Consider the following 14,214-nt stretch of genomic DNA (forward strand, 5'->3'; position numbering starts at 1 on the left):
AGGTGTACAACATGGTGATGCAACACTTTTATAGATTACACTCAATTTAGAGTTATTAAAAAATGATGGCTGTATTTCCCTGTGCTGTACAACATATCCTTGTTGCTTATTTAATTTATACATAGCAGTTTGTGTCTTCTAATCCCTTACCTCTATCTTACCCCTCCCCCTTCCTTCTCTCCACAGTAACCACTAGCTTGTTCTCTATATCTGTGAGTCCATTTCTGTTTAGTTACATTCATTCACTAAAAAAAATTTTAGATTCCACATATAAGTGATCTCATACATTCTGTCTGACTTATTTCATTAAGCATTATATTCTCTAGGTCCATCCATGTTGCTGCAAATGACAGAATTTCCTTTTTTATAGCTAAATAATATTCCACTCTGGGCTTTCCAGGTGGTTCAGTACTAAAGAAATTGCCTCCCAATGTAAGAGACGCATAGACTTGGGTTCAATCCCTCAGTCAGGAAGATCCCCTGGAGGAGGAAATGGCAACCCACTCCAGTATTCTTGCCTGAAAAATCCACGGACAGAGGAGCACGGTGAGCTATAGGCCATGGGGTTGCAAAGAATCAGACATGACTGAGTGACTGAGCACTGCAGAGCAATATTCTATTGTATGTATGTCACATCTTCTTTATCCATTCACTGTCCGTGGACACAGGTTGTTTCTGTATCTTGGCTACTGTAAATAGTGCTGCTATGAACATCGGGGTGCATGTATATTTTTAAAGTAGTGTTTTCATTTTGGGGGGATATATAATCAGGAGTGGAATTGCTGGGTATATATGGTATATACCCACATATACTATTCACATGGTAGTTCTATTTTAAAATTTTTGAAAAACCTCCATACTGTTCTCCATGGTGTCTGCACCAATTTACACCCCTACCAACAGTATACAAAGGTTCCCTTTTCTCCATATCTTTGCCAATATTTGTTATTTGTAGATTACTTGATGATAACAAGTCTGATGGGTGTGAAGTGGTATTTCATTGTGCTTTTGATTTGCATTTCTCTGATGATAAGCAATGCTAAGATTTTAAGCAGTATGGTCTGTGTCAATGTGTAATTTTTTTCAACACTACCCTGCCGTCTGAGGTTGGTGAGGTGGTCTTGGAAAGGAAGGAGTTCTATATAGTCCAACTTTTCAATAGCAAAAAGAATAACTTTCATATTGAATACTAGATGAAAAATTCCTTTATTGTATTTTTACTGATACTTCCAATATCATACTCCAGAAAATTCTTCAACCTAAGGTTTTGCTGTTTAACCATTTCGCTAGGTTCACAATAGGTCAGAATTCTGATAAGTCATATAGGAATAAGAAACTTGAGTGAGCCAAGACTAAGGGTTCATAAAATGAAGACGGCTGCTGCCGATGGAGGAATACATATCGCTCTCAAACAGAATATTCAGAGAGTGAATAGTGATGGTATATGTCATTCTAGAACACTGTGTCAGCAACATTATTACGGGGAAACATGCAGAAACATTAAGAGAACCATTTTTAAATGAGAGAAATGAGTAGTTGTCTTAGGATATAGATCAAGGAGATTATTGAATATTTTTTAAAAGAATTATATCTTTCCAACTCTTTAACATTGTCTATATTTAGATGATCAGATCCCACTGAGACAGAAGGGAAGAGGGCAGGGTGCAACCTTTAAAGAATGACACAGCCATTGAGAAAAGCTGGATACAACAAAACCTGGTTACAATCAATTAGGCCCAGGATGGTGGAATGTTCAACTTCCAGTGGAACTTGAGCCTCCTGATATGCTCACTGTAATACATTTGTTGCTCTTCAGTAGCTCAGTCATGTCTGACTCTTTGCGGCCCCATGGAGTGCAGCACATCTGGCTTCCCTGTCTTTCACCATCTCTTGGAATTTGCTCAAACTCATGTTCATTGAGTCAGTGATGCCATCTAACCATCACATCCTCTTCTCCTGCCTTCAATCTTTCCCAGCATCAGGTTCTTTTCTAATGAGTCAGTTCTTCACATCAGGAGGCCAAAGTTTTCAGCTTCAGCACCAGTGAATATTCAGGGTTGATTTTCTTTAGGATTGACTGGTTTTATCTCCTTGCTGTCCAAGGCATTGTCAAGAGTCTTCTCCAACACCACAGTTCAAAAGCATCAATTCTTTGGTGCTCAGCTTTATTTATGGTTCAACTCTCACATCTGTACATGAGTACTGGGAAAACCATAACTTTGACTATATGGACCTTTGTCAGCAAAGTAATGTCTATGCTCTCTAGGTTTGTTATAGTTTTTCTTTCAAGGAACAAGCGTCTTTTAATTTCATGGCTGCAGTCACTGTCCTCAATGATTTTGGAGTCCAAGAAAATTAAGTCTGTCACTGTTTTCATTGTTTCCCCACCTATTTGCCATGAAGTGATGGGACTGTATGCCATGGTCTTAGTTTTTTGAATGTTGAGCTTTAAGCCAGCTTTTTCACTCTCCTCTTTCACCTTCATCAAGAGGCTCTTTAGTTCCTCTTCACTTTCTGCCATAAGGGTGCTGTCATCTGTGTATCTAAGGTTATTGATATTTCTCCTGGCAATCTTGATTCCACCTTGTGCTCCATCCAGCCTGGCATTTTGCATGATGTACTCTGCCTAGAAGTTAAATAAGCAGGGTGACAATATACAGCCTTGACATACTCCTTCCCCAATTTTGAACCAGTCAGTTGTTTCATGTCCAGTTCTAACTGCTGCTTCTTGACCTGTATACAGGTTTCTCAGGAAGAAGGTAAGGATGGTATTCCCATCACCTTAAGAATTTTCCACAGTTTGTTGTGATCCACACAGTCAAAGGCTTGAGTATCGTCAGTGAAGCAGAAGTAGATGTTTTTCTGGAATTCCCTTGCTTTTTCTATAATCCAATGGATATTGGCAATTTGATCTCTGGTTCCTCTGCCTAAATCCAGCTTGTACATCTGGAAGTTCTCAGTTCATGTAATATTGAAGCCAGGCTTGAAGGATTTTGAGCATTATCTTGCTAGCATGTGAGATGAGTGCAATTGTGCAGTAGTTTCAACATTCTTTGGCATTGCCCTTCTTGGGATTGGAATGAAAACTGAAGTTTTCCAGTCCTGTGGCCACTGCTGAGTTTTCCGAATTTGCTGGCATACTGGGTGCAGCACTTTAACAGCATCATCTTTTAGGATTTGAAATAGCTCAGCTGGAATTATTTCACCTTCACTACCTTTGTGGACATATATAAGTTCATATCTCATATCTATGTAATCACAGCCTAGACTAAGTCAAATTTCTTGCCTTCCATAAAGCCCCTCATTCCTCTTCTCAGCCTAGTATTACAAAGCAATTAAAAAGTAGATAGGACTTCCCTGGTGGACCAGTGGTTAAGAATGCACCTGCCAATGCAGGGGATAAGCATTCGATCCCCGGTTCAGGAAAATTTCACATTCCATGGAGCAACTAACCCTGGGAGCCACAACTACTGGAGCTGCACACCTCACACTCAGCCCCCCACCCCGAGAAGTCACTGCAATGAGAAACTCGAGCACCACAATGAAGAATACCACTTGCTCGCCATACCTAGAAAAAACTTGGGAGCAGCAACGAAGACACAGGACAGTTCAGTTCAGTTCAGTTCAGTTGCTCAGTTGTGTCCAACTCTGCGACCCCATGGACTGAAGCACACCAGGCCTCCCTGTCCATCACCAGCTCCTGGAGTTTACTCAAACTCATGTCCATCGAGTTGGTGATGCCATCCAACCATCTCATCCTCTGTAGTCCCCTTTTCAACCCACCTTCAATCTTTCCCAGCATCAGGGTCTTTTCCAATGAGTCAGTTCTTCGCATCAGGTGGCCCAAGTATTGGAGTTTCAGCTTCAGCATCAGTCCTTCTGTTAGGTAGTTAGTATAGGAAACAGGAGTCCAAAATGGCAGTGGCTAAAAGACAAGGAAGGGAAAAGCCCACGAAAATGGAACAAAGGAAGGTCAAAGGAAGGTCCGAGGACCCAAGTGAGAACTTCAGGTAGAATAGCACTCCTGGCTAAGCCCAATGTGCATAGGGCAGGCCCAGAGGGAAGAAAAAAACATATAAAAAGAGGAGCCAAAGCTCACTCCCCCCCCCCCCCCCGCCTCGCGTGCATGCACTCTTTCTCTTGCTCTCTCTCTTTCCCGCGCGCTGGGGTGTTCTTCTCTTCATGTCTTTGGGTCAGCATGCCCTCACGCTTCAAGGATGGATTCTCTTGCTATCTTCTAAATAAAAGAGCTGTAATACTGAGCCGTAACACTGATTCGTCTAAGAGCTATAACACAGTCTGTTCGAGACCTAAGAGCTATAACATGGTCTGTCCAAGACCCGAGAGCTGTGACCTGCCGAGGTCTCTAATGTCTGTCATTCCAAATCTTTTTGTGACAAGACAGAACCGAGGAGGATACACTTGCCTGACACTTCCAGTGAATATTCAGGACTAATTTCCTTTAGGATGGACTGGTTGGATCTCCTTGCAGTCCAAGGGACTCTCAAGAGTCTTCTCCAACACCACAGTTCAAAAGCATCAATTCTTTGGCACTCAGCTTTCTTTATAGTCCAACTCTCACATCCATACATGACTACTGGAAAAACCATAGCTTTGACTAGACGGACCTTTGTTGGCAGGACCCAAGATAGCCAAAAATAAATATGCAAATATCATTTTTTTAAAAAGTGAATTTAGAGACTTCTCCGGTGGTTCAGTAGTTAAAACTCCATGCTTCCTTTGCAGTGGGCATGGGTAGCAAGCTTGGTTGGGGAAATAAGATCCCACATGCTGCAAGGCCAAAAATGAAAAAAGAAAAACAGCTGAATTTAACAGAGAAAATGAAGATTACTCTTGCACTAGGAACTGCGTTTAGTTATGAGGAAGAGACCCCACAAAACCGTGCTTTAAAACCAATTAGTGGTTTTCTAATTTTTTTTCTCTCATGTAAAAAAAGATCCACATGGTAGGGAGACTCCACAGAGCCTAGCTTTCTTCTTTCTGTTCAGCTACTCATGGCCTTGTGCTCTCCTCCCTGTTGGCAAAACAGAGCTCCTAACTCCACCCAGGTGTGGCGACCACACTCCCAGGAAAAGAGGGCGAAGGTAAGGAGCAAAAGGCACCTCCCGCTGAGTCAGCCCCTTTCACAAGCTTCCTCGACCAAAGGACCTCTGATTAAACCTCGTTGTTTAAACCTATGTGGGAAACTTAGATCAAACTCAATATAAAATCCCATTTTATTAGGCAGTGCCAACTACAAACTGGCACTTGCCATGGGCACTTGCCATCTACCTCTACAAGGATTAAATCACGTGCTGCTGCAGCTGCTGACCTTCAACACCTCCTGAAAGGAGTTCAGGGTAAAGATCAGGAATGAGGCACTCTGTGCTTGAGGGGCAGATAGGGATGGGTGGGGAGGAACTGGCAGGACAGGTCTTCAGATAGTTTCAGATATTTTCAGGAGCTGATTTTATGAGCCCAATTCCTATATCTCCTCATATCTAGAAAACCACTAAAAATCCTTCATGGTGATGACTATTCCTCATGACTAGCAGAAAACTTCATGATACTAGCAGAAACCTTCTGCAAAAATATGTGCTTGATTATAAGTATTCCCACTTCACCAAAATCACATTTATAATGACTTTCCCCCTCCTGCCTCTTTGGAACAGTTTCTCAGAGCTATCTTAGGTGCTGTCTCCCAGGCTGCAGCCCTCATTTGCCCCAAATAAAACTTAACTCACAACTCTCAAGTTGTGCCTTTTTTTTATAGTGGACTAAGGAAAGGAAAGATGGATATTGGTTAGTCAGCAAGCAGTCTCAGCCACACTGAAGGTCACAAACTGCTCCTGGGAATGACCCTTCTTGAAAATGCCACTTGGCTTGCAGTGGACGAAAGTGATCTAAAGACTTCCCACAATGGGTAAAGAGATCTGAAGTAAACACTCTTAGCGTTTCTGCCAAGTAGTCAAGCATTTGGGAAAGAAAAAATTCTGGCGAGGTGGTGCTTGAAAATGTTTTGCCAAAAAAAATGTAATTAATGGTGAACTTCACTATTCTTAAGAAGAAAAATATGGGGAAAGTCATAAGGGTAAAATTTAAAGGGTTTGTCCAAGACCATACAAATAACTAAAAAAATTTGTTAGTATCATGTATATTCATTTATTAGGGCCCACACATGGAAATCTGGCCATTTGCAAATTTTAACTTTGTTTGTTCCTTTATTCTTATTGAATATAGTTTCCTGTGCTATACAGTAGGATTTATTGTTTTGTAACTCTGTTTATAGTCATTAGGATTATAAACTTTGTTTTAAGCTAAGACTACATTTTTAAGAAACAACTGGAGGACTTCCCTGGTGGTCCAGTGGCTAAGAATTTGCCAGCCAATGCAGGGGACATGAGTTCAATCCCTGGTCAAGGAATATTACACAACTAAGCGCATGCACCACAACTACTGAAGACTGCCTTCCAGAGTCCATGCTCTGCAACAAGAGAAGCCACCACAAAGAGAAGCTGGAGCACCGCAGCTAGAGAGTAGCCCCCACGCACTGTAAGGAGGAGAGTTGAGAACCTGCAGGTTTCAGTGATGGTAAGATCCAGAGAAGCTGTGGTGAAGTGGAGAAAAAACTCCACGCTAATTTTGAATTTACATAGCTGGAAAAACAAACAAACAACAACAAAACAGAAAGGGGAATTCCCTGGTAGTGCAGCAGTTAGAACTCCACGCTTCCCCTGCAAGAGCACCGAGTTAAACAAATAAATTGATAGATTTAAAAAATGAAAGAACTGGAATGAGATTAAAGTCCATGGTTGCACAATCCCTCATTCACAATTATGAATTCTCCAAATCTTTGAAAACTGAAGGCTTCCTCAAAAGTTGCAGTCAGTTTGGTGACAAAAGCTGACCCATAATGATATGGGGATATTTACAGTCTGTCTTTACTTCATTTGGTATAACTGATCATGTATTTCAGTACAATGTATTACTATATTTGATTATGGGATGATTATGATAATGCATCATATTATTATTTTTAAATTATTGGAAAAAATCTGAATTCCAAAACTTATTTTTCTTCCCCATACAGTTCTGAGTGGTAAAGATCTTAAAATTTGCATTACCTAATTGGTTCACAATTTGATTTGTTTAGAGTTTCCCAAACTATGGAAGCTCATTTAAAGGATTACTTATCACTGATTTGACCTGCTTTTGCAATTTCTAAGTCTTAGAATCTAAGGAATTGAACATACTATTTCTGCTCATGTGTACATAGGATTTGGTTTGCTAACAATCAGTTAGTAAATTTAAAAAAAACCACTATTTTTATTCCAGTCATATGATTTAAATTCTAGCTTTAATAATGCTTTGCTTCATTTATTAAAAAAAAAAAAAAGTATTAATTGAGCTTTGTTCAACTGATATGATGTGAGATTCTTTGAATAAAAAATACCAGAATCAACACTACTGAAGAGAAGCACAAAACTAAAACAAACAGTTGCCTGAATTCTTCCTTTTGATTTTATTAGTAATGTGTATGGTCTTAGATATTTGTTTCTCACTCATATTTATGTATGCACTGAGCCATGATCAATGCTGTCCCAACGCAGATGAAATATAATTTTTTAAAATACTGAAACACTGTGATGCAGCTATGGTTTGGGGGGAATTTTTTTTTTTTGGCCATGCCACATGTCTTGTGGAATCTTAGTTCCCCAACCAGGGATCGAACCCAGGTCCCCTGCAGTGGAAGTGTAGAGTCCTAACCACTGAACCACCAGGGAATTCTGTTTTGTTGTTGCTTGTTCATTTGTTTTTGCAGCTATATAAGTTCAAAATTATTACTAGCATGGAGTTTTTTCTCCACTTCAACACAACTTCTCTGAATTTTACCATCACTGAAACCTCCAAACTCAAATTCCAGCATTTTACTCTCTGAATAAAATTCACTCCTTCCATAACTTTCAAACTTTGGTAGCATGTCACTACTTTTCTGGCTTTTGATGTCATTTTCCCTTTCTCTCAATATGCTGCAGGGCTATTGGCTTCATTTTACTTCCTAGAATACTCCAAGTCCCATTCTGCCTCAGGGCCTTTGCACTTGCTACAACCACTTCCTGGTCTGCTATTTCTCTCCTATTTTTCAACTTTGGCCCCTTCTCATCCTTCAAGTCTAGCACCAATGCCATGTGCTTAGAAATAACTTTCCTTACCCCCTTTTCTATGTCTTTCCCTCCCTGTTATTCTGGAAGACTGCACTTTATTTCTTGGTGTCAATTATAATTTGCAATTATAGGTTTTTAAATTATAAAAAATTCATATTTGAAAATTATAAAAAATTTATTTTTATATAATTTGCAATTACTTGCTTGTTTCTCTATCTTCCCACAAGACTGTGAACTTCATGAAGGAGAGAAACTTCCTGCTTGTCCATTAATGTGTATGTAGCAAGGAGCATCATGCCTGGTACACCCTAAGATCTCGAGAGCCATTTGAATAAACAATGTGAGAATTATTTACCCAACGTCTTTCAGTGATAATTTTTCCAAAACATCTCACTCTACATTTTACCTTTACCAAAACAAAAGATGTTCAAATCATGTATATCATGGATATGGTCTCAAAAATTCTGAAGAAAATTCTGTGGTAGGGAAGTATACAACTTAAACTATACATATCATGGAAAATGCAAAGAATATTCTAATCTATAGATAATTAAAGTATATATGTGTATGCTCATCCATATATGCATATATGGATGTATAACTATATGTATGTGTACATATTTGAATCTTTGTGTATATATAAGGATGGGAGAAGCGTTGGGAGAGAAAAACACAGGGCTGGGGAGGTGGTAAGATAAAATAGTAGATAGTGAAAACGACCCCTAGCAATTTTTTTCTGTTGGAAGGAAAACTGCTTAAAAATGTATCAAGAATTTTAGTCTACTCTCTTCATTAGATGACTTCTTAAGGATGTTTTCCTAATTATAATCACGTCATTGAAATGTGCTCTCATCAGGTAACTACTGATGAGATTACAAAATAAAACATTCACTCTCAAAAAATGTCCCGATTTAAACAATAAATTATCTGTTCACCCTAGCTATAGCTCTCTTCTAAGAATGTTACCTATAAAACGCCAAACGCGAAGAAATACCAGACCGTGGGGAGAGGCGGGGTGGGGCGGAGGGCGGCTGTTGGGGAGGGTTTGTAGAACACAGGCACTTGCTCACTGCTTTCTTCACTCGATTTCTTTAAACCCTGTACTACCCTTGGCTCACCAGAAATTTCCTTGGCAAAGAATTTTATACTGAATGTGTTCAATTAACACATGTATGCGGTATTTGACATATTTCCATATTTGCTGACATTTGTGGCTTTACATTTGCAATCAATCATACTATAGCGTTCATTTAACGTTCATCCTTTTTTTAAGTTTTCGACTTCGTTTTTATTTAAAAGCCCAGCTGCAACCACCAAATACCTGACTCAGCTCACAACTAGACACAGAGCATCAAATTTCCCAGCCCACTTAATTTGAAAGCCTGCCAAGATAGGTGAAAGACCTTATAAATATGTAAAACAGGAAGTTCAAATTACAGTCAAGTAAATCTCTAGTGATTGATGTTCTTTTCAAAACAATTTTTTTAAAAAAACTAATAAAAAGCAGCACATTTTTAAGACATCCCCCCATCCAAGGCTTCACCCGAGTTCAGCCTGGACAATGTACTTTTAGTACTGTATTTATTTTGGATTTTTACCACTTCCTGGAGGCCTGGAGGAGCCACAGTGGGAGGATCCAAAAAAACTCAGTACCACAGCCATTTTGTTTGTAAGTCAGGCTGGTAGGATTCTATCAGTCAGCAAAGGTTTCTGAAACAATTTTTTAAGGAGAAAAAAGTACGGATGCCTATTGTTTGTAACGTAGCCGCTAAAATCATTATTTTATTTGTATTTTCTGCACAAGAGGAAGTAGTAGTGCTAACCCATTCTAATATTTTTTTTTTTCAAGGAGTGAAAGCTCCCTGACCTGTAGACGAGTGAATTCGGTGCAAGGCTTTTCTAGGTACCTTTGGGATGTTCAATTTAAAAACAATGTTTTGATGGGTATCATTTTTCACTGGCCACACTGGTATCCAAAGGAGACCACGACGTTGGTGAATGACAAGCTGCTTAAGAAAAGCGTGCTCGTCCTTAAAAAAAAAAAAAAAAAAAAACACACATTGCAAGAAATAAAGATTGTGGCTGGAGACATCAAAGGGGGCCTTTTCCCGAGCTCGCGGGCAGTCGTGGGCGCTATTGTTTTGCAGTGTCACTTGGTAGCGAGCTTCAGACTTTGTCGTTTGGGTGGCTGTGTTTTTAAAAGCCCAGTGTAAAATGGCACTCACACTGCATTTTTTTCCGAGCTGCAGGAGGCGGGGGGAGCGGGGGATAGTGCAGACTGTAGGGACGCTGGCCGCCCAGCCAATCAGAGCCCGCCTGCTTGCCATCGCAAAGTTGTTAACCCCAGAGTCTTCTGGCTGCCGCTGTCTCCTCTGCTTTTAATCTTCGTGGATATTTCTCCGATTTTTTCCCAAACGCCCACAGATCCTGGGGAAGCCACCCCATGCAGCCACCGATCATGGAAGAAAGTCTGACTTTTTCTTTACCAGATATTTTAAAGATGTTGGAAGATCCATACGCTGCCTGGAGGCTGTTGTTTCTAGGGACACAAGTATCCAGCCTATATTGTTACAATTCTTTTTCCAGAACTGGCTTCTTCTTTGCCTCCACTAATGGTAAGTTTGTCATTTTACAACATTTATGCCATTACATCTTTTATTGAGCCGCCAGCTAAAAAAGGGTTTTCATTGTGTTTCTTCTCACAAAACCAATCTTGGTGTTTTTCTTTAGCTTTGATCTCTGCACATTTTCACCTAATCTTATCTGGTTAATTTTTACCAGAAGGAAAAAAAATTTTTTTTTAACCTCATGATTAAAGCAAAATATTTATAATATAAATTATACTTTAATTACTGTGAGCTAAAGGGAACTCAGCTATCTCAAGATGGACTTGTTTTGTGCCAACAATGTTGGTAATGCCAAATATGTGCATATCCTCTTTATAAAAATTATGTATTACCTAATTTGTCCAGGACTAAATGATCAGCAGGCAAACTATAGATGTAGTTTGGTTTGGTGTGAAATGGGCCTATTGTAGTTTTCTTAATGGATTGCTTAGATACAAACTACAGAAAAGCTGCCCTTGTTATAATGAAGGTGGAGATTGACATAACCGGGTTTATATTAAGTTATGGCTGTTACTAAATAGTGGATCTTTTATTTGCTGATCAGATCTAAACTTGTATTCCATGTTAGTAGTTCTCCGAGGCTCCTCATTAGATAATCTTTGCAGATCTAGCTTGTTTTTCTCCAAAAAGGTACATTTGGGAGACATTTTGTAATTTTTGGCATTTTTCTAATTTTTTTTTTTTCTATTTGCACACGGTGGGAGATCTTTTTTGTTTTGCATTGATCTGTGTTGGTGGCGCTGTAGCTCTCCTCAACAATTTATGTCAGTTTCACTAAAAGAAAAAAGGAGGAAAAAAAAAAAGAGGTGGGGCAACATTTGATCTATTATCTTCTCTCTTTATTTCCTTAAAGAAAGTTTGATTTGGTCGAAGGAAATTATTCAGTTGTATTGTTTTAACGTTTTCTGTGAACCGTGAACTATGGGTGAGAAGAGACACGTCGTCATAACCCGTCCAGGGAGCAGCAGGCCAAGCATGCAGTTTGCAGTTGTGTTTTATCTGATCTGATCTGATCATCTCTGGATCACAATTTTTTTCAATAATAAGCTGTCAGTTTACCCTTTCTTTCCTCAGTAACATTTTGTATTTGTCTTCTATTACAATATCATCCATCCAATGTCTTCAATTTAACAAAATGTTTTGAGTTTTAGTTCACTGAATGTTGTAAAAGTTGAATTTCATTTTGAACCTAGGGATTTCTTAAGTAACTATTCCAAGTTTCTCCTGGGGATTTTCTAGGAGTTTGACATATAATAATGCTTACATTGTTGTTTGTTTTATTTTGAAGTGATACTTCAGTTGAATTTATGTATATCCTTGAGCAAGTATTTTAGATTGAGATAATTTGTTAAGAATATGGATACAACTGCTTTTAACTTTAAAAATATTGGTATTCATATATCTAAGTGCAAGGTAAATCTTTTCCATCTTTGTTCTTGTTGAGAGTTATCTGATTAGAGAATACAGGATTTTAGGCCCAAAGCCTCCTAAGAACAAAAATGTGTATTACGGTATGACATAGTTTTTATTGGTCTCTGTGAAAATTTTAGATATTTATGAAGATAGTAAGTATGTCCTTAATTGAAAAGGAACATGGGAAAAAAATCAGCAATTGTACCGTAAAACATATTATTTTGCTAAGTAAAACAAAAACAACTGAGATAGTATCCTAGACTACCTTGTCATATAATTGAATAGATGATTTCTTTAGAGAGTAAACATTTTTGGAGTTATAAAGTATCTTTTTTTCACTTTGAAATATGTAAGTGCTCATTTCACTAATCATTAAAATTTTCAAGTAAAAGAATGTGTGAAAATGGCTAGGAATAGTATTTATGATTTTTGTGTCTCATATTTACTTATCAGTGTTAGATCCTTTCCTTGAACTTAAAAAATAATTATAAATTATGCTTATATTTTGTTTATACTCTGCTATAAAAATTTGAAAATGTTCACTGTAACATTTTTATCTCATCATAAAATTTCAATCTTCCCATCAAGATTGGTTTTGACATTATAGATTACTTATAGAGTGAAATACTGCAGGTGTAAATATATTCTCTAACCCTGTGATTGTGCTGGAGTTTAGTTCTCTGAAGTTAATCTACTGAATAAAATATACTTCCCAATATGTTTATTGCTAAAATATTCTGTTATTCAGCTGGTGACTTTGTTCATTCAATTTGTGAAAACTAAAAATATTTATCTAGTGAAGCCCCCCTTTTAAAAACAAACTGATTCTGTGAAGTCCATATGTAGCTATGCAATGTTCTTTGTTCTCCTATATCATCGACTATTACATCATTGATTATGAGTAACCATTATAGTTGCATCTTCACTTTTTAAAATCTTCCACAGATATTTATGTTAAAGATGTTCTTCTATCTATGACTCTTACATCACTAAATAAGGAGGTTTAAATCTGTGAGGCAAAAGCAATTCATTGTTTTATATTATTCTCCATTTTTAAATCCACCTTGTGCTCATTTTCACTCTTGATTCTTCAGACATTTTTTTATTGACAACATTTTGTAGGCATTTAGTTTATGAGTTTGGTGAGATTATGATTAGAATGATTATAATAAACTATGTTTTATCTTGAAAAATCTGATTTATTAAATGTAGTATGTAGGGAACTAACTCAGTTTTTCATAGTAACAGTTGCTAGATCATGAACAATAAAGAATTTTTTTTTAATCTTGAGATGTCATTTCAGTCAACAATTACACACTTATTTTTTTTCTGGCACACCTTTTTATCAGAGACAGTAGTAAGTAGCAAAATTGACTTTGTTAAAATATCGTTATCATTTTTTCTCACCCTGCTTCATCCCTCTGATGGAGGGGAGGGGTCAATGAGTAGTGAAATGGCCAAAAACCAGTTTGCAGAAAGAAGAAATAAATGATGCCAAAGAAACAGAAGATCTGTAAATCAAATTCTAAACAATAAACCTCCTAAATATGAACTTGAAATTATGAGTTTGGTCAATAATGGAAATAAACTGAAATTTTTATTAAGATTTAATGTAGTGAACCCACATAATTTCCTAATTTATTCATTTGTATTCATTAGTATTGCTAAAGATTGGGAAAATTTTCAGGTCAGCAAACCTATTAGGAAAAATGCAGTAACAAAGGGAAGAAACATTTACAGTGATATAAAGATGACATCATAAAATGCTGAAAACATTAGCCAGAACCAATCTAATATAACATGGAATAAACTTTTTTAGAAGAAGGAAAATTAGCTAAAAATTTTGCTCTCTGAAAACCAAGTGGAAGACAGACTTGAAATTGTATATATTTCTAATTCCACCCTCTTTTTGTGTGTACTTACCTCTTCTTTTTCTCAGACATATCATTACATGTTTTGCAAAGGAAAAGACAGGGAAAGACAAGAGATCAAATGGGTGTTTGTGTTAT

At 37.7% G+C, this 14,214-nt stretch overlaps 2 protein-coding genes, 1 long non-coding RNA gene and 1 other non-coding gene across 7 annotated transcripts in view; 2 read left to right on the plus strand and 2 right to left on the minus strand.

The window, feature by feature from the left end:
* LOC145531411 (uncharacterized) overlaps positions 1 to 8,519 on the plus strand; it is a 30,885-nt gene extending 22,366 nt beyond the window's left edge. The window contains exon 2 of the long non-coding RNA XR_014072410.1: positions 8,393 to 8,519. This is a non-coding gene — a long non-coding RNA (uncharacterized LOC145531411). The remainder of the gene's footprint in view (positions 1 to 8,392) is intronic.
* Positions 1 to 14,214, minus strand: part of NSUN6 (NOP2/Sun RNA methyltransferase 6) — a 153,148-nt gene that overhangs the window by 111,499 nt on the left and 27,435 nt on the right. Inside the window, exon 3 of the mRNA XM_081553791.1 lies at positions 3,784 to 3,925. The gene's annotated coding sequence lies outside the window, so the exon portion shown is untranslated. The remainder of the gene's footprint in view (positions 1 to 3,783; positions 3,926 to 14,214) is intronic.
* Positions 7,712 to 7,784, minus strand: TRNAG-UCC (transfer RNA glycine (anticodon UCC)). Its single transcript has one exon. It is a non-coding gene; the product is annotated as a tRNA-Gly (tRNA).
* Positions 10,491 to 14,214, plus strand: part of EPC1 (enhancer of polycomb 1) — a 100,554-nt gene continuing 96,830 nt past the window's right edge. For all 4 annotated transcript variants that reach the window (XM_081553714.1, XM_081553739.1, XM_081553721.1 and 1 more), the window contains exon 1: positions 10,491 to 10,780. Coding sequence is in view for 2 of the 4 variants with exons in the window: in XM_081553721.1 (XP_081409847.1) it covers positions 10,778 to 10,780 (3 nt within the window). In the remaining 2 variants the exon portion in view is untranslated. The remainder of the gene's footprint in view (positions 10,781 to 14,214) is intronic.

Source organism: Giraffa tippelskirchi, chromosome 13, assembly GCF_054371585.1.
Source record: "Giraffa tippelskirchi isolate mGirTip1 chromosome 13, T2T-mGirTip1v1.2.pri, whole genome shotgun sequence".
Taxonomy (NCBI): Eukaryota; Metazoa; Chordata; class Mammalia; order Artiodactyla; family Giraffidae; genus Giraffa; species Giraffa tippelskirchi.